Source organism: Schistocerca cancellata, chromosome 3 (genome assembly GCF_023864275.1).
Source record: "Schistocerca cancellata isolate TAMUIC-IGC-003103 chromosome 3, iqSchCanc2.1, whole genome shotgun sequence".
NCBI lineage: Eukaryota > Metazoa > Arthropoda > Insecta > Orthoptera > Acrididae > Schistocerca > Schistocerca cancellata.
In genome coordinates this window covers 10,445,374-10,471,161 of record NC_064628.1, presented here as the reverse complement: position 1 = coordinate 10,471,161, position 25,788 = coordinate 10,445,374, and the positions used below count along the sequence as shown (strand labels likewise).

The 25,788-nt window shown below is 39.4% G+C and overlaps 1 protein-coding gene across 3 annotated transcripts in view; it reads left to right on the top strand.

Annotated features, from left to right (window-relative positions):
- Positions 1–25,788, top strand: part of LOC126176780 (uncharacterized) — a 102,082-nt gene extending 76,294 nt beyond the window's left edge. For all 3 annotated transcript variants that reach the window (XM_049923948.1, XM_049923950.1, XM_049923951.1), the window contains one exon: positions 22,551–25,788. In XM_049923948.1, coding sequence (XP_049779905.1) covers positions 22,551–25,053 — 2,503 coding nt within the window. In that variant the 3' untranslated portion in view covers positions 25,054–25,788. The remainder of the gene's footprint in view (positions 1–22,550) is intronic.

Here is a 25,788-nt window from a genome sequence, read left to right as displayed (position 1 = left end):
TGGGCGAGGACCATTCGCAACCGTCTCCATGAAGCTGGGCTACGGTCCCGCACACCGTTAGGCCGTCTTCCGCTCACGCCCCAACATCGTGCAGCCCGCCTCCAGTGGTGTCGCGACAGGCGTGAATGGAGGGATGAATGGAGACGTGTCGTCTTCAGCGATGAGAGTCGCTTCTGCCTTGGTGCCAATGATGGTCGTATGCGTGTTTGGGGCCGTGCAGGTGAGCGCCACAATCAGGACTGCATACGACCGAGGCACACAGGGCCACCACCCGGCATCATGGTGTGGGGAGCGATCTCCTACACTGGCCGTACACCACTGGTGATCGTGAAGGGGACACTGAATAGTGCACGGTACATCCAAACCGGCAAGGGAACTTGCTGTTCCAACAGGACAATGCACGTCCGCATGTATCCCGTGCCACCCAACGTGCTCTAGAAGGTGTAAGCCAACTACCCTGGCCAGCAAGATCTCCGGATCTGTCCCCCATTGAGCATGTTTGGGACTGGATGAAGCGTCGTCTCACGCGGTCTGCACGTCCAGCACGAACGCTGGTCCAACTGAGGCGCCAGGTGGAAATGGCATGGCAAGCCGTTCCACAGGACTACATCCAGCATCTCTACGATCGTCTCCATGGGAGAATAGCAGCCTGCATTGCTGCGAAAGGTGGATATACACTGTACTAGTGCCGACATTGTGCATGCTCTGTTGCCTGTGTCTATGTGCCTGTGGTTCTGTCAGTGTGATCATGTGATGTATCTGACCCCAGGAATGTGTCAATAAAGTTTCCCCTTCCTGGGACAATGAATTCACGGTGTTCTTATTTCAATTTCCAGGAGTGTATAAAGGCTGTATCAGTCAACTTGATGGTTTTAAACAACTGATAACACTCAATCCAGTGAATTGAACTGTGCTGCATCAAAACTGATTCCTAGCAAACTAATCCCATATTCTTAGACAGTGGGTCATTCCATGTAATCTCACAGCAGGTGATAAGACGACCCTTTCTGAATTTAGTCATATTTCGTATATGTACACCTACATGTCTTAATTGTAATACTGCCAAATAGAACTGTCCTAACTCTAACCATTTTTGATAAATTCAGGTTTGAAAGGTCAAGGGTGTGTTCCCAGTCATTAATCAGGCACCAGTTTCCCTATCTTCTGAGACCTACTACTGAACTCACGTGAGGCAAACTTAGGAGCTACTTGTCTGAGAAGTAGCGGCTCCAGTCTCAGAAACTGACATACGGCTGGGAGAGCGGTGTGCTGACCACATGCCCCTCCGTATCCACATCTGCTGACGCCTGTGGTCTGAAGATGACACAGCGGTCGGTAGGTACTGCTGGGTCAGCCAGGGCCTGTGATGGAGTTTACTACTTATTAATGAGATGACTTGCAGACCTCAACTATTTATGCATTTAGTATATAGCCCACTAAGTTGATACAATTTATAAAAATTAAACGTCATTCAGATTCTCATGCCTAAAATATCTACCTTTCTCCTTTCCTTCACAGCCACTATCTCCCCCACCTTCCCTGTCATATTCTTGCGCTTTTCAATCGCATCTGGCATGAGGGTGAGTTTTCCCCATGTTGGTGTGAAAGCATAGTTACTCTAGTTTTGAACAACTATTGCCCCATTTGGTTTCACAAATGTTTTATCTGAGTGGATTGAATGAAGTGCGTGATTTGGACCCTTGAGACTAAATCGGTTCAATCTTAGCTTCAGTATGGATCTTTGGAGGACTAGCCTGCAAGCAACCACATAATTCACATGAAATCTGCCATCAGAACAGCCTTTGCCCACTGTCAACATCCTATTGCCAATATTCTTGACCTACGAAACTTTTTGTGGCATCATATTATTAATACTGTGCATGGGTGGGCATTCCGTCCTTTCAATTTTTAGCAATAATTTCTTTTTATCTTCAGTCCTTCATCCTTCTGTGTTCAAGTAGGCACTTTCCACAGTCTTCGCTACACCCAGTAAGAAATTGCCCCATGTGGCTTCATTCTGAGTGTAACATACAGTTGCCCTTGATCTTACAGTCTCACCTTCCCTGTTTCTGGATAATACATCATTTACTCTATTACAGGTTTTCAAACGTGAGAAAAACAGAATGCTAACTGCAGGGCACCATAAAAATGCCCACTGTTCGCCATCAGTCGTGCTTACCAATTTACTACTTCCAAAACGTGTGTAATCCGTTATTACTTAACAGTCACCCACACTGTGACCTATATTTACGTGATGAGTTACTTAAGGTAGTAAAGATGTACTTTTTCTGTGATCATCTCTTGATGCTAATCTTGCATTGTTAATTCATGTATGCCAGCTTAAACAAAAGTGTTCGGCATAAACCGAGCGAGGTGACACAGTGGTTTAGGTTTTCCGTGATTTCCCTAAATCACTTCAGGCAAATGGCGGGATGGTTCCTGTGAAAGGACACGGCCAATTTTCTTCCCCATCCCTCCCTAAATCGAGCTTGTGGTCAGTCTCTATTGGCCTTGTTGTTGACGGGACGTTAAACACTAATCCCCTTAGTTAGGCAAAACTTAATACTCTACCCTACCTCAGCAATACTTTTTGAAGTGCCGATTACTTCAGCTTTCTGTTACTTTGCAGAGCTCTTGTACTCTCCTTTATGGTATATGGGAACATGGTGTATGAATCAGCATTTGTTATATGTCTTTTAGGCCCAGTTCATCAATGTGAGATACACAACTGGATGAGCCTCATGCCACCTCCTCCCCCCTCTTACAGCTTTGCTTAACTGCATTGTCCATGTATGCTGCATGAGAGATCTTCTGACCACCATGTTCTTTTCCTGGATGAAAGGACACAACTCCCGCAAAAATGCTCTCAATCTGGTACGCCAAAATTGGCTATTCTGTGATCTGTCCTCTCTGTACTACACAAGACATTTCTAAAGACCTCTACATCATAATTACCATAAACATCTTGGAGGTTCCCTTGCACACAGTTTCGTGTAGATTTAGACATCAGCCCAAAAGATATATAGACCCATCTAATCTACGATGACTATTTTGTTTGATGGTGGATGAATTCCTGAGTTCAAGAATTATTAACAATGTATGGTGTGGCCAAATGGGCTGTGCCTTGACACAGGCAAGTAACAGTGAACAACATCCCAGTTAACAGAATGTAGCGTCTTCAGTGCAAAACTATTATCCATTACGATGGGATTATGGTCCAAAGTGCAGAGCTCAACGCTGAAGTCACCAGAGACGAAGCACAAGCCCTGATTGATCAGCGGTATGGAAGGCAATTGGCAGACACCTCACAGAAGAAACCAAACCAACACTTCCTTTCAGTCACTAAGAAAAATCACAGAAAACCTGAATCAGGAAAATCGTACAGAGCTCTTTAACATATTCACACATGCTCACGTGAGACTTCTTGTCATCCATGTCATCCACTGGTATTCATCCATTCATGAGCTTTTTGTGAGCTACAAAAGACCAAAGATCAATCATATTTATCCAGACCTCCAGACATGTTGGAATCCCAAGGGACTGTATGTCATTTGGTTAGGGAGTTGAACAAAAGGGATTCCTTGAAGTTAACAATACTTAATCCTGATTCATGGACAACAATACGTGAACGACTCATATGGTCGTGGAATAGAGTGGTATATCATAGCTCCCACCAAGTTGTTATGTACAATAAAAGATGCTACAAGTGCACAGAAGTCTTCATACAAAGTGTCCTGTGAGGAATTACAATTGTATGTTGACTGCTGCTACCATTCCTGCCCGAATCAGCACATATCGTCATGCCCTACATGAGTGGAGCACTTCCAACTCTGTTACTTACCATGAAAGCAAGCAGACACTATACTTAACTTAGTGCTCAATGAAAGCAAACAGCGTAATTAGTATCTTCAGACGTAACAGTCCATGCTTTACATGAACATGCATAATGGATTTAAATTTTCATAAATAAAGTCGGCCATTGATTTTAAAAATCTTGAAAATTTATTCAAGCTTCTTGCTCAGCATATTTCTCAAAGTTACAAAAGTTGTAAACATTGCTCAATATCAGTGCATAGGGAGCGCTTATATAATGAGTCTCTCTTCCTAGCCCATCACATCGGCATGTCCCCATAATAGTTTGACACCATACGTAATAAGGCCAAGTGCAGATCGACTGCTTTTGTGGTACCAATGTGCTAGTACTAAAGTTGCAAGACGGCCACTTCTGCCCCAGAATGGTGTGTGCAAGGGCTGTGGGATGGAATCTTTCAGTACCACAGGTAGTGTGGAGTCGAGAATGCTTACTCGCCATCAGCACTCTCTATTAATTGTTGTGTACATACAGGAGGTCAGTGACTGGGCAGGGGCCAACTGCGAGTGAGTACATTAAGGAATGCGTAATACTGGGACAGCATAACAGCTGCAGCTTTTCTGATGCAAGACGTGTGTCAGTTCTGCAACAGGCATGGTAAAACTGCTGAATGATGAACACTGCATACAGCACAAGGTGGCTGGCAAGGATGTGCAGATGCCTCACGTCAAACCCAGCATTCCCGGAGACAGGAAGGAGCATCCGGTGATGGCACCCAGTACCCTTTCGCATGTTTCAATCACCTGCTTGAGGAGGCTGATACTGCAAATCCCTGCCCCTTCCCCTTACCCTCACCAGAGGTCTGCCAAAATTCAGGCTGCTGCTGAATCTGTGAACTACTAAAACAGTTTGGTAACACTGTGTCTACGTTTTTCCCTGCACCTTGTGATGTGCTGTTACAGTAATGAATATCTGTTACAGTAATGAATATCTGTTTGTTATGATGTATCCATTGTACGGATGTTCATCAGTTCTGGGTGAAATTGCTGGGCAACACCCACTTTCTTAAACTTAAAATTTTGTTGTTCGGGTTGTTATTTTGCTGGTCACATTGTCTCTTCTCAGGGGTATGATGGTAGATTTTTTCCTGTACGAAGATAATCTGTAATTTTTTAGGACAATTTGTATTGTTGGATCATTCAAACTACGAAATAATAATAATAGTTTGTCTTTTCATCCTTTTGTATTTCAGAATTCTTTGTGTTTGTTATATATGTACAAAACATATCTGAGCGTTTCAGTTAATTTCACAAGACACTTTTCTACAACTACCCTTCCCACCAAGCGAGGGAGAGATCGGTAGAGTTTAAATTATTTACATCACCTTATTTAGATTAACTGATAAATATTATTTACATAAATTTAGGATAACCTAGTAGAAAATAGATTTACATTTATTGGTGTTAAATGACTGGAATTAGTCTAATCACATAAAATGTAAACAGCAATGCATGAAACGTTGCATTTTCATACATATGGTTTGAGTGAGGTTATTGCCTTACAAATGAAATTATTGATACCCTCCAATATCAATGTGTTCATAATGTACATTAGGCTTGATTACATTGCAATACTTCCCAGGAATCCCATACATAAACATTTATGGGCGGGGGTTCTACTCGCAAAGTGATGCAAACAAGCAGATATTAATGAAATTTTAATAAAAGAATGAAAAATCCAAGATGGAATGTTTCAATATTATGAAAAGGATAGTTGCTGCTCACCATTTAATGGAATCACTTGTAGGCACAACAAAATTACTGTCAGAAAATGAGCTTTCGGCCAAAAAGGCTTTCATCAGAAATAGACAACATATGCACACACACTCGCGCAAATGCAGCTCACACACACATGACCGCAGTCTCTGGCTGGTGAAGCCACACTGTGAGCAGCAACACATGATGGGAGGACCAACTGGCTAGTGGGGGTAGGAGGTGGCTGTGGTGGGGAAAGGGAGGGATAACGTGGTAGGGTTTGGGGGGTGGTAAAGTGCTGCTTGTGGGAGCATACAGGGCCGAGGTGGAGTGAGGGTGGAGCAGCTAGGTGCAGTCGGGAAGTTACACGGAGGGCAGGAGGGAAGGACAGGAAAGTAGAGAAACTAGAAACATTGTGGGTTCACTGGTGGATCAGAAGGCTGTGTAGTGCTGCAATGGGAACAGGGAAGGGGCTAGATGGCTAAGGACAACGACCAACAAAGGTTGAGGCCAGAAGGGTTACAGGAATGCAGGGTATATTGCCGGGAGAGCCTACCACCTACACAGTTCAGATAAATTCAGATAAGCTGGTGTTGGTGAGAAGAATCCAGATGGCGCAGGCTGTGAAGCAGTCATTGAAATGAAGAACATCGTGTTAGGCAGTGTGCTCAGTAACAGGGTGGTCCAGCTGTTTTCTGGCCACAGTTTTTCGGTGGCCATTCGTGCGGAGAGACAGTTTATTGGTTGCCGTGCCCATGTAGAATGCAGCACAGTTGTTGCAGCTCACCTTGTAGATCACATGACTGGTTTCACTGGTGGCCCTGCCTTTGATGGTATAGGTGATGCTTGTGACTCTAGTCTGGTCAAACTGGATTCTTCTGACCAGCACCAGCTTACCTAAACCGCTCTTGCGAAAACTCTCCCTGCAACATATCCTACATTCCCAAAAGCCTCCTGGCCTCAACCTTCGTTAGTCATTGTCCTTACCCATCTAGCCCCTTCTGTTTTCCCATTCCAGCACTACCTAGCCCTCTATTCCACCAATGCACCTGCAATCTTTTTACTCCTCTCCTTGTCAGCTGCCTCTCTTCCCGCACTCTGTTCATCTTCTCGACTGCATCTGTGGTTGTGTATGTTGTCTATTTCCGACAAAGGCATGTTGGGCGAAAGCTCACATTCTGACAGTCCTTTTGTTGTGCCTGTCTGTGACTCAGCATCTCCACTATATGCTGAAATTTTAACAGAATTTTCTTCATTATCACAGAAATAAAAATAGAGAAGTTTTTAAAGTGGAGAATTACTAGTTTGTACAGTACATACGCTGTTATTTTTTTAATGTCTTGACTCACGATTGGTTCTTCTGATCACAGTTTTGCCAACATAAATGGTCATTACTCTATTCTTCTGTTCATTCCGTCATCATAACCCCATTGTAGCGTCCAACTGCTTAACTATAACGGTAGCAGTCTTTTACCTTATCGACTTACCATCAATTTTTACCTGTAAATTACACTCTTAGTACTAGAACTCAGAACCACATTCCCATATCACATGACAAAATAGACACAAAATAAAGCTTCCAACTGAAGTGGTGGTGGTAAAATTGGCAGTCAAACGAACCAGAGAATTTGAAGTGAGATTTCATAACAGTACACAACTTATTCTATAGCAATACAAGCAGCATTAGCAACAATTATTAACCTGAAACAAATTTCATCTATGAAGTTAGGTTGTTTCAGATAACTCATGATTAACTGTCTTTACAGCACAGTGTTAGGTTTATACCTTTTGTGAAATTGTTTGAAATGCAACAGTCGACTTTAGTCCGTGCGGATTGAAGATTAATCTCAGCTTGGGTGGAAAACTCAAAAATTCACTGTATACCATGCTATTAGATTCACAACAGTTTCAGTGAGAGTACAAGTGTCAGCACTAATCAGTGTTTGTAAGTACCTACATAAAATCACAAGGTCTCATTAAACTATAATCGATTAGGATGATCAAATGACAACTAAACAACTATGAGTATATATACATGTTGTATACAACATAGCGTTGTAAAGCGTTGGTGTTTATACCAACTGATATGTTGAAAGAACCACAGCAATATATTGACATATATCAGTATGTGAACACTGATAATTTAAATGCATTTCTCAACATTCAGGTAATCTGTTCACACGGAATCAATTAATACAGATAATTTATTATGGGCACAGTGGAAAATACTAAGAAATAATGTTTTATATCTAGCCAAGAAATGTCTATACACTGTTGCTCACTTATAGTGGGAAAGAATGTTAAGTTATTTTACATGGCTGTTAGTTATACTTTATTTAGGAAAGTTGGTATACATCCAAGCACATAAATGACATAGTTCTGAAAAATGTATTTTTCGCTGTCGGAGTTGAAAATTAATATATTCGTAGTGAATATGTACGGAAACCATATTATAACAGCTTACAGACAAGCCATGTTCACTACTTAGTAATTTAAGAGATGTCAAGATTCAAATCACTAGTCATCTGAGTGTGCAGGTGTAACTCGACACTTTTCACAGGTGTAACTAACACTCGTAAGCTTCCTGCAAACAAAACTATTACAAGAGTCACACTTTACTGTTGTGTTAATATTCATGGCCTTTACGCAAATAGCACAGCATCCCTGTTTCTTAACAGAATGCTTCTCAGCTTGCTCAGATGTTGTCCGGTACCTTTGAAGGAACAGCGATATGTCCTTGGGAAGGCTCTGAATTTTGGCTCTTACTATTAAATGTGGTTTCATGATGTCATAAGCCAGGTTCTTCAGAAATACTAATCTCACAAACTTTCGATTTTGTCAATTTGAGTAAAAAAGAACCTGGTCGTTGATACCAGCAGTGTCCATTAGAGCAAAAAAGATTAGCAAAGGCCACCTTCTCGTTACACGAGCCACAGAATATGTGCCACATATCTGGGTGACTGTTTCGACACCACCCTTAGTGGCATTGTAATCTAACGCAATCTATGGCTTTCGAGAATCTTCTTCGATAGTACCTGGATCGTGCATAGTTGACAACCACCACCTTGTTCTTCTTTGGTATGTACAAAACCAACGTCAAATCTTTTTATATCCGAAGAAAAGTACTTGATTTTTCTTAGGCAGGAACGCCAAGGGAATTTCTTGTTTATTCTTTCTGAGTGTTCCAATACATGTAAGCAGTACAGCCAAGGGGCAACTTGTATACCACTTGTCCATAGTTATATTACTGTTGGATCCCTCTATATGACTCACAAGTCTGTGAACTATTTCCAACACTGAATTTGATACTGCACAAGGTCCTTTGGGATGCTTTGCACAATATACCTTAAGGTTGCTTGTAAAAAATATTTTTGCATCACAAAGTGCAAAACTCTTCAGGCATTCCCGGCAATCTAATAATATCTTGGGTCGTCAGGTGTTCTGCCGGATATCAGCGTCATTCCTGTGCGAGAACAACGCAGACATCCATCAGAACACGTGAAAACCCAAGATGTCATCTTAATGCCATATTTGGCAGGTTTGTTGGGGATATATTGCACAAATCCAGGATGACCATAAAAAGTTTGAGGTTTCTCATCAATGGTTACAAACTCACTGATGCTGTAGGCACTTTTGCAATTGGTTACAAACTCGTCCAGAATCAAACATACTACGGCCAACTTATCAGACACAGCAAGTATAGAAACAGCTTGAAACTCTTCACAGCTCTTACAATTTTGATTCCTGATCCATCGGTATTCCACGGTTCCATTACAATGGTGTGGTTAGCTTTCTTCATTCCAAATAGATAAAGTTAGAATTCAGGGAATTTTTCATTGTTTTAGTTTTCAGTTAAATTTATGTGATTTTGACCGCTAATAACCAATACGCTAACAAAGGATATTACTGTATCCCGCTAGTGCACAATAATACTGCAGCAACAAAACATGAACAGGAGAAAAAGAAAGAAAGAAAATAAAAAATAAAGTTGCAAAGGAAATGCGCTGTGTACAACAACAAAATAGTGCTCATACAAGCGTATGCGAACAGCAAAGTGTGTCAAAGGCTTAAGGAAGACTATGCAATGCTTTGTAACAACAAATTGCCTCCGATGAGAGTATGGCGTGACAACTGTTTAAATTGAGATTTGTTTGAGCCGTTGCGGGCGGGCTCTTGCGCATGCGCAGTTGAGTCGCATGTGAGTAGTATCTTCTCCCGCTTCTTGTTACAGATGTGTGGCTGGGCGCCACTATTTAATATTGCCCCGGTTCGGAAATTGGTAAATCTGGGGCTGATGCACAGAGTAGTCTGATTTGTGGTGGGGCGGTGGGTCGTCTCCACGTGACTTGTGTTTAAGTTTAGTGATTTTGTTGTTTCCTCTTCGTTTATTGCTCTTACGTTAAATGATAACAAAACGGATTTTTGTGGCCGGGTACTATCAAATGAATTAAAATACATTCGCGTAATTATGGAAGGCTAAAATATTTTATTAGTTTTAGATTTTATTTCCACCTTTCTGACAGTTAAACATTAATCGCCTTACAGAACAATGAAGTTATTTTGACCAGTCTGCTAAAGAGATTTGGCTTTTATTAATCTTTTCTGTTGAGGCAGTCAATTTATTTGAAATGAAATGTTTAATTTCACACTATTGGCTAGTTTCAACTGTTCGCTGAATTTCAAGTGCACGTATGGCATTATGCTATAATAAAGAACCAAACACGAAATAATACAGTACTGGTACTCCAAGAAAATTTGCATACGAATGTGCATTTTAAGCCGAATTATGCGTTTTAGTATGGTTCATGAAATTCCGACAATCTTGAAGTATCCTCTGATGTCTTGTTTCTTTTATGACATAACATAAGATCTTTTAATGTTTTACACGTACGAACATATGGGCTTCCTGCGTCATCGTAGCTGCGCAATCGCGGTGACGCTTGTTATCTGGCGCTATCTTGCAACTGCTGAAACGAACCTATTTCTAATAGGTCACGGGAAAATATTGCGAATGGCGGTTTGAAAAGCATTACATTCAAAGGAGATTTCCTTTTATGTAAGATAAGCTATGTGCGAGAATGTATGATGAATTTCTTAAATCACAAAGCGTTTGACTCTCATTTAAAAATAAACACTTTGAGGACGACCATTTAGAAGAATTTAGAGCCCAGAAGATCAGACATTTACATCGTTATTAAAAATTTTACTGGCACATCTGTGTGATGTATCTTAAAGTGTAACAAGCGCAAAAAAGATCAACATTATATGTGGAAGCGTAGCTTCTCTTCCAGCTTATTAATCTTAGACACAAATACTATAGGTGAATGCTATGTATATTAATTTAAACCATTAACTTTTCTTACTTGTGTGTCTGCGCTACTTAAGAGTGATCTTGCTATTGGCTGACTACATCACGTGTCCTGTGCTGTCATCAACTGGCGAGATCACGTGACATGAGCTATGACTGGCTTACAAAAGCGCATCGAATGCTTTGGAAAGTGACATGCAGTGCTTGGTGGAATTCGAATTTATACCTTCGCAATACGAAAATATGCAGCGAACATGTTGCTGCACATCAAAGGTCTTTCAAAATGTGTTTTCCCCCCCTGAGTTATGTTTTCTAAAGTGCCGAGAAATTCTACTCCGGCATATAAAACCATTAACATTCAAAGGATTGGTGAGTTTTACAGTGCCGAATAAGAGTATAGTGTCACTTAACGTGGAAAAAGTGTTTTTTCACCCGGAGAAAGTATTTTTAACCGGGAAATCTGGAAAAAACCTAGGAATTTTTTTTTCCTTGTCCACGTATGCACCCTGAACAAATTATTTCCCTTGTTAACCCACAGGAGTTGCCCTGTACCTTGTGGCATGTTGCCTCACGAGTCGATTCAAAGAGCCCCTGCACACAGATTAGGTGGCTGTGTGGGGCCTGCTTTGTAGAAGTTCAGTGTCCTCGGCTATAGAACATAGATGGAAAAATTTACGTCCAGTTCAACTGTGTCCATTCTAAATCAACTTCAGCATGACCCTAAGATTGCACAGTAACCCTCACCTATACCTGGCAAAACTTCCATACAAACCCAGAAATTTTTTGCCCCAACCCAAAAACTAAAGTACCATTGAAAACAGTGAATGTATTGTTGTGGGCCCAACCTCCTTTTCCCCATGAGCTCCACTGACACCTGCAAACCTTGGTAACTTAATGCTACCTTCAATCCAATAAGCTATCTGATCAAAATTATGCTACTGCACAAGATTTTGCTGTGTTTATATTCACTGGGAGCACTAAGCAGTTGCTCAGGAACCCCCATTTTGGTTTAATGGTAAGCTGCTATTCTCATCCTATGTTCACCTGTCACACCCCTTGTTAGGCTTTCGCCTACAATCTCTTTTCCAGGTGCCCTATTTGTCCACATTACCTACATTGTCTCTCAAGGCATATCCACCATATGTGCATTGTTTGTCCACACCTGTAACATTGAACATCCACAGTTAAAATTCTTTTTCTATCCTGAACTCGGATCAGTGTGTCGATCTCTTCCAATAACTTCGCAGTTGCTGTGGGTTGAGCTAATTTCTTCGGAAACCCTGCCTGTACTTTTCTTAACACGTTGAGTAACACCACCATATAAAGATTTTATTCAGTGCCCTCTATTGTGCCTCTTGCAGAAGGAGCCTTTTGGTGTTATCGCTTTCTGTCAACTCTTGTGTATTTACAAAGTTTTCAAGGGACACTCTGTTTTTGTGATGTTGCTCAGCTGTTCCCTATCATATCTACTGCAATTTCTCTTCTTTATAAATATGCCAAGCCGCCCCTCCTCCCAACCACACACACGCACGCCTCATAATTTCAAATGTCAGTTTTCTCAAGTACTCTTGATACATTCCAAGCGTTCCAGGACCCTCTTCATACATAATTTTGCCATATTCTAAAGCTGTTCCTGGGTCCAATTCCTAAGCTTAGCGGCAGTTATAAAGTTCTCTAATAAAGCTAAAGTAACCTATCCTGTCTTCACAGTAAAAGGAGAAACGAGGGTAGCAGCAGTGTCTAGGTTGGATACTGATACACTGGATGGGAACCTATCTTGTCTTAATGCATCTAACTCCTTTCGCATCTCCGTAGTGTTTTCCTGCATTTGTACCATCTGATTCAACAAAAGTCTGAACAGCCTCTACAGAGGTAAACTTATTCCACCCATGTTTTGCCCATTGCAAAGTCTGAGTCCACAGTAAATTGGAAAAATACAATAGGAAAGGAACCAACACCAATAACACAAAAAGTCAGTTTTCACTTACTATGTTGAAGTTATGCTGCAGATCATCACTCCGCGATGTTACTCATATTGACCAGCTCCTCTGACACCACTTGTAATGTGGTTGTGTGTGTGTTCACTCCTTTGCTGATGCCAAAGCTGCTAGATGCCCACCTCTATCATAGAATGTAATGTGTGGAAGCTGTGGAGTGGAACTTCCAGTACCTCGGCGAACACAGGATCAGGAATGCTTACTGAACAGTAGCATTATTTTTTATTTGTTGCTTCAATACAGAAGGTTGATGACTCCAGTGAGTGAGTATGTTGAGGCAGTAGAATGCTGAGACAGCATAACATTGGCTGGCGACATGCGGCCTTGGCGATGCAAAATGGGAGTCAGTTCTGCAGCAGGTATGGTGATACTGCTCAGTGGTAAATATTGCGCACATGTCAAGATGACTGGTAGGGGAATGCAGATGCCTCATTTTGAGCCCAGGACTTTTGGAGACTGGCTAGAATGTTAGGTGATGGCACCCAATGGGTGACTTGCCTTGGCAGTACCTGTTCGAAATCCAGGTTCATAGAACAGTTTGTTCGCCTAATTCGTGCTGTTTGCTTGATGAGGCTTTAGTTACTTGGCAATGCATTTGACCAATGACTGACGTGGAGACTGAAGACACTGTTGAAAGTCTGAAGCGTTGCTAATCGTTGAGTGGGGAGCATTTATACTTGTTCTGGTGGTGTGTATTGTGACAGGAAATCACTTTCGCATTATGTAGCTGGCTGCAGAAGCACGTGCTGTGCTACAGTGTCCAACCCACCGCTACAGTAGATGGGTGTGTTGCAGAATGTAGCATTACTGTTTTTAACAGAACAAGGAACTCTATTTATGCGGGTTTTATGATACTTTAATGTTCACTTTTCCCTGAAAACGAATTTTAAGTTTTTCTATATTGTTTCAATATTACAAATAACCAATTAGGATGTTAGTGTCAGTAGTTTGAGAATTAAGTGTGTTTTACTATATGAATTTAGACATAATTTGTATGTTGAACGACCAACATAACCGTTTCATCATGACTTAAAGTGCATTGTATATACTCTGTCCTGTAAGCTTTACAGTCAGCTGTAAAGTATAAAAAGGTAATGACTTTTTACAAACTTGTAGCTTCTGAAGCTAAATGTTTTGTCATATTATGTATCAATCTGTATTATGTAAGAGTCTGGATGGCTTTTCGGTTTCTTTTTCAGGATATCATAATTAATGAAGCAAACGAGGTATTAGTCACTATTGAACTGCTTCTCAAAGTGTTATCTTTACATATTTATATGTCACAAACATGCTTGTAACTACAGTTTTAGGAAACTTTCCTGACTTTATTAACTCACGAGAATATAAGCTGAACATTATTAAATTATATAAGTACTGTCTGTCTAACCTCTGCCTAACATTTCCCCACATGCTCTCATCTCCTTTGTGGGTACTTGTGCGGAGAATGTCAGGGCCCCAAATTAGTTTTGACTTCTTATTTTTCCCTCCAAAAATTTCACTGTAGTGTGGGCCGACAAAAGACTCTTTTGAGACTGGTCGAATTAGGTGCTCAAGCTTCTTGTGAAACACAAATAGCTCTCTTACTCTCACAAAATGTTGAGTGCTATCAACAGGGGATAGCAAATTGATTCCATATTTCTAGATTTCCAGAAGGCTTTTGACACCGTACGTCACCAGCAGCCTGTAATTACATTGCATGCTTATGAAATATAGTCTTAGTTATGCAGTTGAATTTGTGGTTTCCTGTCAGAGAGGTCGCAGTTCGTAGTAATTGATGGAAAGCCATTGAGTAAAACGGAAGTGATTTCTGGCATTCCCCAAGGTAGTTTTATAGGCCCTCTGGTATTCCTTATGTATATAAGTGGCTTACGAGACAATCTGAGCAGCTGTCTTAGGTTGTTTGCAAATAATGCTGTCATTTATTGTCTAGTAAAGTCATCAAAAGATCAAAGCCAATTGCAAAATGATTTAGATAAGATATCTGCATGGTGTGAAAGTTGACAACTGACCCTAAATAATGTAAAGTGTGAGGTCATCCACATGAATGCTTTTTTGTTGTACAATAAATAAGTCAAATCTGAAGGCCATAAATTCAACTAAATACCTACGAATTACAATTATGAGTAACTTAAACTGGAGAGAACACGTAGAAAATATTGTAATGAAGTTGAACCAAATACACCCCTTCTCCTCATTACCAACCTGACTCTTCCTTAATGCCTCAGAATGTGTTCTAGCAACCAATCCCAACTTTTAGTCAAGTTGTGCCATAAATTTCTTTTCACCCTTATTCAGTTATCTACCTGTTTAAATCTTCAGCATTCTTCTGTAGCACAACGTATCAAAAGTTTACATTCTTTGCTTGTTTGTGCTGTTGATCGTCCACATTTCACTTCCACACAACACTGCATTCTAGGCAAATACTTTAGGAAAGACTTTGATGTGCTTAAATATGTGTTAGATTTTGAAATATGTTTATTTTCAGAAACACTTTTCTTGCTATTAATGGTCTACATTTATATACTCGGTACTTTTAGATTAGATTAGATTAGATTAATACTAGTTCCATGGATCATGAATACGATATTTCGTAATGATGTGGAACGAGTCAAATTTTCCAATACATGACATAATTAAGTTAATTTAACAACATACTTAAGTTAATATAACAACTTTTTCATTTTTTTGTGTTTTTTATTTTTATTTATTTTTTAAAATTTTTTTTATTTATATCTAAAAATTCCTCTATGGAGTAGAAGGAGTTTTGGTAAGTGACCAAAGACTTTAGTGGCAGTATAATTCACCCCTTTCTGTGCCAAAGTTAGATTTAACCTTGAATAGTGAAGATCATCCTTTCTCCTAGTATTGTAGTTATGCACACTGCTATTACTTTTGAATTGGGTTTGGTTGTTAATAACAAATTTCATAAGAGAGTATATATACTGAGAAGCTACTGTGAATATCCCTAGATCCTTAAATAAATGTCTGCAGGATGATCTTGGGTGGACTCCAGCTATTATTCTGATTACACGCTTTTGTGCAATAAATACTTTATTCCTCAGTGATGAATTACCCCAAAATATGATGCCATATGAAAGCAACGAGTGAAAATAGGCGTAGTAAGCTAATTTACTAAGATGTTTATCACCAAAATTTGCAATGACCCTTATTGTATAAGTAGCTGAACTCAAACGTTTCAGCAGATCATCAATGTGTTTCTTCCAGTTTAATCTCTCATCAATGGACACACCTAAAATTTTTGAATATTCTACCTTAGCTATATGCTTCTGATTAAGGTCTATATTTATTAATGGCGTCATACCATTCACTGTACGGAACTGTATGTACTGTGTCTTATCAAAATTCAGTGATAGTCTGTTTACAAGGAACCAATTAGTAATTTTCTGAAAGACAGTATTGACAATTTCATCAGTTAATTCTTGTTTGTCAGGTGTGATTACTATACTTGTATCATCAGCAAAGAGAACTAACTTTGCCTCTTCATGAATATAGAATGGCAAGTCATTAATATATATTAAGAACAACAAAGGACCCAAGACTGACCCTTGTGGAACCCCATTTTTGATAGTTCCCCAGTTTGAGGAATGTGCTGATCTTTGCATATTAAGTTCCTCAGTTTGAGGAATGTGCTGATCTTTGCATATTATGAGAACTACTTATTTCAACTTTCTGCACTCTTCCAGTTAGGTACGAATTAAACCATTTGTGCACTGTTCCACTCATGCCACAATACTTGAGCTTGTCTAGCAGAATTTCATGACTAACACAATCAAAAGCCTTTGAGAGATCACAAAAAATCCCAATGGGTGGTGTTCGGTTATTCAGATCATTCAAAATTTGATTAGTGAAAGCATATATGGCATTTTCTGTTGAAAAACCTTTCTGGAAACCAAACTGACATTTTGTTAGTACTTCATTGTTACAGATATGTGAAGCTACTCTTGAATACATCACTTTCTCAAAAATTTTGGATAATGCTGTTGGAAGGGAGATTGGACGGTAATTGTTGACATCAGATCTATCCCCCTTTTTATGCAAAGGTATAACAATAGCATATTTCAGTCTATCAGGGAAAATTCCGTGTTCCAGAGAGCTATTACACAGGTGGCTGAGAATCTTACTTATCTGTTGAGAACAAGCTTTTAGTATTTTGCTGGAAATGCCATCAATTCCATGTGTTTTTGCTTTTAAGCAAGTTTATTATTTTCCTAATTTCAGAGGGAGAAGTGGGTGAGATTTCAATTGTATCAAATTGCATAGGTATGGCCTCTTCCATTAACAGCCTAGCATCTTCTAATGAACACCTGGATCCTACTATATCCACAACATTCAGAAAATGATTATTAAAAATATTTTCAACTTCTGACTTTTTGTTCGTAAAGTTTTCATTCAATTTGATGGTAATACTGTATTTTTGTGCTCTTGGTTGACCTGTTTCTCTTTTAATAATATTCCAAATTGTTTTAATTTTATTATCAGAGTTGCTGATTTCAGACATGATACACATACTTCTGGATTTTTTAATAACTTTTCTTAATATAACACAGTAGTTTTTATAATGTTTGATAGTTTCTGGGTCACTACTCTTTCTTGCTGTCAGATACATTTCCCTTTTCCGGTTGCAAGACATTTTTATACCCTTAGTAAGCCATGGTTTGTTACAAGGTTTCTTACAAGTATATTTAACTATTTTCTTGGGGAAGCAGTTTTCAAATGCATTTACAAAAATGTCATGAAATAAATTATATTTTAAATTGGCTTCATCCATTGTCAGTTTTTTAATTGCCCAAGTAGCAAAACTCATCTGCTACTCTACTTTTAGTATCTTTTTACCTGGTTATAATTCTTTCGGCATCGCCTGTTTTAATTAATACCTTCCAGCACTTAGTTTTACTCGTGTTGGTATTCTTCTTATGACCTCTTTTAAGACACTATCCATTTCATCATCTGTTTTTCCAAGTTGGTTGCCATCTCTGACAAAATTATAATGTCTTCAACTAACCTGAAAGTTTTTATTTATTCTTATGTAATTTAAAATTCCCTTTCCAAAAAGTGTTCTTGGTTTCTTTTACTTCTTACTCAGTGACCACTGGTAGCAGGCTAAAATGTTGTCCCAGTGCCTCCTCAACTGCTGATTCCCTTTTATGTCCTTTGGTTCTTATAACTGCAGTCTGGCGTAGTACAAATTGGATATAATTTATTCCCCGTATTTTACTCCTGCTACTTTCAGAATTTCAAAAAATGTATTCCAGTCAACATTGTCAAAAGCTTTTTCTAAATCTATGAATGCTGTAAATGTAGGCTTGCCTGTTTCCAGACAATCTTGTAAGATAATTCATGAGGTCAGTATTGTCTTGCGTATTTCTGTATTTTTCCAGTCTTTTCATTCTGGTGTAAAAAGTTGATGTTACTGTTTTGCAACCATAACTTATTAAATTGTTCATTCAGTAATATTCACATACATCAGCAATCAGCACTTGTCCTCATTGCAGTTAAGTTTATGACATTATTCTTGAGGTCTGAGAGTGTTTATCTTTGCATGTCAGATGGAATAGTTTTGTCACCTTATATTCTCCCAAGGATCTCAGTGATTCTAAGAAATGTGTTCTAAGCCAGATGCCTCATTTTGGCATCTGTCCGACCTCCGTCAAATTCTTCTTGCAGTTTTGATTTCTCCTATCTCATCTTCATCTACTCCGCGTTCCCCTTCTGTAGTATTTATTATCTTCCACTTTTGTATACTACCGGCTTATCATCTGAGATCTTGATGATCATACAAATGCTTCCCTTTTCCCCAAAGGGTTCTTTAATTTCCCTATATGTAATATCATAGTCGTGTCCGTCTACAACTTAGTGTTTCTTCTGTAGCCTTTCCTGCCTAGCCATTTTGCGTTTCCTGTCAATCACTCTCTTTTTACCTTGTCTTTCTGCCTATTTGATACTCTGCTACCTTCACTATTTCACCTCTCAATACTATCTATTTATCATCTTTTGTATTTCTTTTCCCTGTTTTGATCAATCATTGCCTAATGCTTGCTTTGAAACTCCCAGCAGCCACTGGTACTTTCAGTTTATCTAGTTTACTCCTTAATCTTGTATCATTTTGCAGTTTCTTCAGTTTTAATTCGGCGTACATAAGCAATAAATTAGTCACTCCACATCTGCTACTTGAAGTGTTTTGAAGTTTAGAAATCTGATTTCAAAATCTGTTTCTAACATTGCATAATGTGTATGAAACCTTATTCTATCTACAAGTGTTTTCCATGTAAACAATCTTCTTTCATGATTTTTGAACATTGTGTTAGATATGATTAATTTTTTTATGCAAAATGCTGCCAGGTGTCTTACCCTTTATTCCTTTTACCCAGTCTGTGTTCCCCACTTTTTCCTTCTTTTCCTATTATCGAATTTCAGTGCCCCATTACAATGAAATTTCTGCCACCTTTAGTGAATTAAATATTTCTTTACATCATCATACATTCATGCAATCCTTTCATCATATATGAAATCGTTAGAACGTCCAGTCCCACTGTGAACGATAGTGTGTACCTGTGACCAGTTGAGGATATCTCTAAGGCTTGGCCTTCAGACTGTTTCCGGAAGGAATAATAGACACTATAGTGCCTTAGCGCCCCCTAAAAGTCTGGCAAATAGTTTTACCATATCAGTAACTTTCAAAATGCATAGGCTCTGCTGAAGAGTGACAACTTTATCCTGGAGGCCACTCATAGGCTGCAGCTTAGCTCTGTGATATTCTGTCTTCCAGGATTGCTAAGTGCACAAGAAATCTTTCGTTGTGAAGACTGGAAAGTAGAAGAGTGGTACCGGCAGGAATGAAGCTGTGCCACCAGTTAACTTAAGTCACTCAGAGCATTGTTTGCAAAAGACAAGGTTCTAGGTTAATGCCACAGTCTAGTATTCAGTATTAATTTTCAGTTGAAGGGGAGACAGTGATCAGTATTATTTATTATAAATTGTAATGGTTTCGTCCCCTGTGTCATGTCATAACACTAGAAGATAACTGGTTTTGGTTTACTAGAAACCATCTTCAGATCAAATTTACTCTATAATTGGTGTCTAATTACAGTGTTAACAACATCATCATTGCTAAGCATAACTTGTAAATATCTGAAGAATGACTGTTAGCATATGAGCAGTCTCCTACTGGTTTTATACATTAACAGTCACACTTTGATAAATCTTAGTATATTATCCAAGTTACGCTTTGTGGTTAACAATGTACTCTGAGATGTTACAGTGACAGGCTATTTCACTGTCCACACTCATTTCTGAAAGAAAGAAAGAAAGGGGAAAAAATGTAATCCCTGAAGTTGATGGAAAACATAAGTTGATTTATTATTGGTTGTAAAATATACTACAGGAAGTTTGCAACTGGTTGATGCTATCCACATCTGAACTCAACTTTTGGTCTGAGTGTTATGGAATTTTCAGTTGAGGAGAACAGCAGAATACTGGAAGGTGCAAGGCGGCTATGTTTGGCCATCGTTACATGAGGAGATGAAGAACGGCCACAGGAGAAGTGGGCAGAAGCTGTGTCGCGGAGAGGAACAAAAATGATCTCTCGAATGTTCTAGAAGGTTGTCATAGGGACACCTCTGGCGAAACAAGAAAGTAAAACACCGTGTGAGGGGAGAGGTACCCATTGGCACCAGCAGGATGAACTCATCCCTGTCTCTGAAGGGACAAAGAAGCAAAGCTCTGCCTTCTGACATTAATGGACCAGCCACAATCGACCGACGGCCGTGTCATTCTCAGCCAATGGTCTCATTGGATGCGGTATGGGGAGGCATAGGGTCAGCTCACTGCGCTCCCAGCTGTTGTCTGCTTTTCACACAGGTAGCTCCTCAGTTGAATCATAAGACTGAGTGCACCCCATTCCAGTCCTCCCGCCAAGGAAAAATCCCAGTCAGTATTGGGAATCGAACCTCGGTAAGTGTAATAGTAGTAGAGAATCTTTTGTGAATGGTGCCAAGCAGTACATTGATATCGTACCATTTGGTATATGAAGTCCTGCTGTACAGAATCTTTTTTTGGAGGCATCATTGAACGTGTGGGTGTAACGCTTGCCTGTTTCATCTCCCACTGGTGTCATTAGTTCATACGGAGCAAGGTGAAACGATGACTACTCGCAATTATTGGCTCCCATGAAAGCGCCTTGAATTCTGGTGTGCTGCACGTACATCTTTATTTTGAATAATAAGATACAGGGCCTCAATTGTAAAGACTGTTTTTATCAGAAAAGATTAGTACTTCTTTGCTGGCCAACCAACTTCTTTCCTGGCATATCATTTCATTCAAAGTGTATGCATATACCATCTGCGGGTGTGCAGATTCGTGCAGCAAAAATGAGGCAGGTGAGTTTTGCAGCCTACAGCATCAGTGTAAAATTGAAAGACAGATGAGTTAGTTGCCCTTAGCTGCCACATATAGTGAATCATGATCTGAGGATGGTTACACTGAAACTGGTTATCATTTAGTGTTATTACATTGTATTACAATTAAGGCCGTTAAAATTTGTAATGTATAGTTTTAATCAATCATGTAACAATATTAGGAAGGAAAGTTGCTACTGACCATACAGCGGAGATGCTGAGTCGCAAAAGGACAACAAATAGATTCACACAATACACACACACACACACACACACACACACACACACACACACACACACACACACACACACTTGTGTGTTAGTGTGTGTGTGTGAATCTTTTTGTTGTGCGTGTTGCAACTCAGCATCTTCGCTATATGGTGAGTAGCAGCTTTCCATCCTAATATTGTTATTTTCCAGCCTGGATTTTCCATTGTTTGATTTAATCAATCATGATTTTTTAGTAGCATATATGGTAATGATTGCATATTAGTTGTGGATCTTTTCTTTGTTTGTAGTTGTGGGAGGAAAGTGTGGTGAAAATAGATCAGGTTGTTTCAAAATGAACTTAGTACCAAAGAGGAGAAGGAGACCTGCCTTGTTCTGAAAAAGTTGTTTGGCGTGCTTGTTTTTTTTTTTTCCAGTTCTCATAAACTTAAATGAAGATTGTTTTGGGGCACCTCTCTGTGAGAACTTTATTGAATGTTGATTATAAAAGATGATGCCAGTTTATTCGGGCAAGGTCCATTCAAATCAGTTTTTGCACATGTTGAATACATTTACTGTATTCTTTTTTATCTAGCTTATGCTAGAATTTACTATCCCTGCAAGGGATGAGCAAGGGCATTGCAGTGCTCTCTCCAATGTGTTGCAGTGAGCACTACCTCTTACTGTAATTTTTTTGTTTTTTTTTTTGTTTTTGTGCACGTCTCCGTATTTTCATTCAAGGGCGCCCTGAAGTTTGTTACAAAAAATATGTACTTTCACAGACAGCAGTAAGTACTCATATTTTCCGATAGGCTGTGCGTGGTTACATACTTTTTTCTACAATTGGTCACACTGTTACGAATCTGTCACTGTTGGCTTATTCTTTCCTACTTGCCTGGAGGATTGTGAAGTTTGTGTGAGACACTTTGTACACATAGCAAGATGTAGTGTTTGCTCATCCTTTATTTACTCACAATAGATAATATGAGATGACCTGAACTCGAACAGAAATATGCCTGTTGCAGCAATCAGTAACACTGTTCTTTTGTGGTTCCATAGGAAAGGAGATGAAGAGAACGAAACCCCAGGTCATAATCAAGAATTCTGCTGCGGACCTACTGTCGAGCGGCGGATACCCCGTTTAAAGAGCAACATGCCTAGTGAGGTTACATTTGGAGAATATATCAAAGCAGGAAGAGTCAAGGCATCTGTAATGAAAATGTTGAGGAACATTACTGTGGACTCAAATGAAGATTTTAAAACTGAAAATACATCAGCTGACACACAAAAAACTCTTACTCACAGTGCAGCTTCCGAAGAAATAGTAAGCAGTGAACAAAGTGGTGCTGCTAGCAATTCAAACAAAGAAAGAGTACATGCTTCTATGGCTTCTCATAACATCTCATACATTGGTGTAGGTCCACTCATCAATCAGACTCATTTTTCCAGTATTAATTCTCAACCAACAGCAGGACTTCCATTTCTTAATCATGGCATAAGACCTAACATTCTCAGTAATAATCAGATTATACCTAGTGGGCGAGTAGTTGTGATGCCACCTGTCCATATCCCACACCGTACTTCAGTTATAAGATTCCCTCAGCAGAACTCGCCAGCTGATTCACTATCTTTAGGTGCACTTCTTAACAGTAGTCCTCCAGTTGGTTCAGTATCACAACAACCAAATCCAATGTTTCGTTTTCAAAGTGGAACATCCCCTTTGGTCGTTGTAAGGAAGAGTAGTGGCGCATATGTGCCCATGTATGTAAATAATAGTGCCAGCCTTCACTATATACCAAAGGAGTCGAGTCAGATTAGTGGAGTACCACACTATGTACAGAATCACGATACCAATGCAATAACAAGTCAGCCCAATCAACAGCAAGAAAAATCTGAGAACAGTGTTAAATTTGCCCATAACAGCACCATAAACAACGCAGCCCCACATCAATCCAACACAAATGGTCATACTTCTCAAAATATGTCGGCAACACTTGCATGTACAGTAAAAACATATGCAAAATCTCCTGTAAATACAAAATCGAAAACGCAAAGTAGGTATATTCAGGTGAGGAGTCCTACTGCATTGCAGTCTGTTAGAGTATCAGATATTGAACATAGTCCTTTGGCAGTGAGTGAATCACTTAGTTCTGTAAGTGCTGAACAGCAGTCCATACATAACTCTTTATTACCAGATTGTCCATCAGGAACAGTTCCTTCGGCACCTACATTGTTGGCAAGGGACCAAAGCATGCTTAATAGTTTGCTTACAGATCATCATTCAAAAAAATATCCACAAAATAAACCAGTAAGTGGGCTCACTTCCAGTACAGCCAGTTTAGAGGCTACCAGTGTGTTAAAAAACATATTAACTGATGTGTTGCCAGATTCCTCCAATCCAGTTAATGGTACTTCTTCGAACACAGAAGTTCCACAGGCTGCTGATATGAATCAGACCTGTCCAGAGTTGCCTTCGAGGAGAGAAATTCCACAGGCTAAAGCTGTGAATGAAACCTGTCCCGAATTGCCTTTGAGGAGTGAAATTCCACAGGCTTGTGTTGTGAATCAGACCTGTCCAGAATCGCCTTCAAGGAATATAGATGCCATAGAGATAAACTGGTTCAAAGAAAATCTGTTGGCAGCAGAGAATGTTGCAAAATACATGTTAACTCGCATAACGTGTGTTCAAGAAGAATTAGACAGTAAGCCTCACCAGAAACAAGCATATGATGACATGATTAGTAATTTTAATAAATTTTTAGAGATTGCCAGCAAGAAACTTACAGATGTGAACGGGAGTTTTACTGCCAATCTTCAAAGGTGGAAAGCACACTCACCATCCTCCCATATAGGCGTTTCACAGGAGTCGTGGGCAAACACTGATAAGCAGAGCAGTGGAGAAAGTATGAATGGACATAACAACACTCTTTCTCATGAAGATGTTGAAGTAATTTCTGAAAAAGTGAGTGGTAAAAGGAAAAGATCTAATTCAGGTCTAGAAATTTCTCTTCCAGTTACAAGTACAGTGAATCCACGTCCGGGCAGTGCCGTTGTGCAGGATGGGACGAGTAGCGACACCTGTACAGATTCATCACAGGCAGCTACTCAAGTTGCAAAACCTATAAACACCACTTACCAGCCAACAAGGATGTTTACACGTCGTTCTACAGCCACTAAATCTGCAGTGAAATGTTGCAGCAGTTGTGAGCCAGATCAACAGTTACACAGTAAACTGGCAAATGTTAAGCAGAATATGAGATCTTCACGTATTAGGCCTGAAAAGCTTGAGCAAGATAAATGTATTCATATCCCAGAGAAGAAACGGAAATTGAAAGATTTAAGAATAGTGTTAGAACGGATACAAAATCCTGGTCAAATAGTTTTTAAAAGAGAAGAAAGTGACAACCATAGCACCAATGACAGCAGTGCACAGTCACTCGAAACAGTGGCAGTGGTGAAAGACCAAAGGCATTTAGGAGTAGATGACCTTGTTAAACAATTGAAACCTTGCTCTGTTGTTATACATAGATTGAATCAAAGTGATATAACCCAATGCATTTGATTTCCAATGAGGAAACTTAACTTAGTGTCTTTAGCTTTGGAGCACTCATGTATCAGAATTTTATGCGCTTGTGGTGAAACTTTATTTAAGTATGTCTGGCAGTTTCATTGTAACTTAAGGGGAAAAAGTTGTAGTTATAGTGTTACATACACTCCAATTAAGCAAATTTCCCATTCATTTCTTTGTATGGACATTATCGTATGTTTTATTGAATCACATTCTGCAACAACAGAGCATTGTTGAAAGTGTAAGTGATATTTGTGTTGGGGGAGATTTGGGCTGAAAACAGGCTAGTGTATATAGTGTACAACCAGAATTTGTATGAGGAGTGTAAAATAATGACAAATGTACATGCAAAAGTAAGAAGTCAGTGTGTGATGCACCAATGAAGACGTGGCATATGTTGCTCAATCTCCTGTAAAGCGCTGAACCTTTATTGCTTCTACCATGAGAAATGGCAATTCCTTTGTGTTTACTCTAATTATTTGAATCACATCATTTTCTTATGTTCCTTCTTAAAGTGAACTAACATATTCATTCAAGTTTGAAGTATCATATATTTTTACTGTCCAGTGTTCTACAATTTTGTTTCTGATTTACTGAAAGTAATTGGTAGTGTAAAAGTGAAACAGAAGTCTGATCTGATGTGTTGTTATAAAGTAATCTACTGTTTACTTTGTGTAACTTCATTTTAAACTAAATGTTCATATTAATACAAGACTTTAAGATCTGATA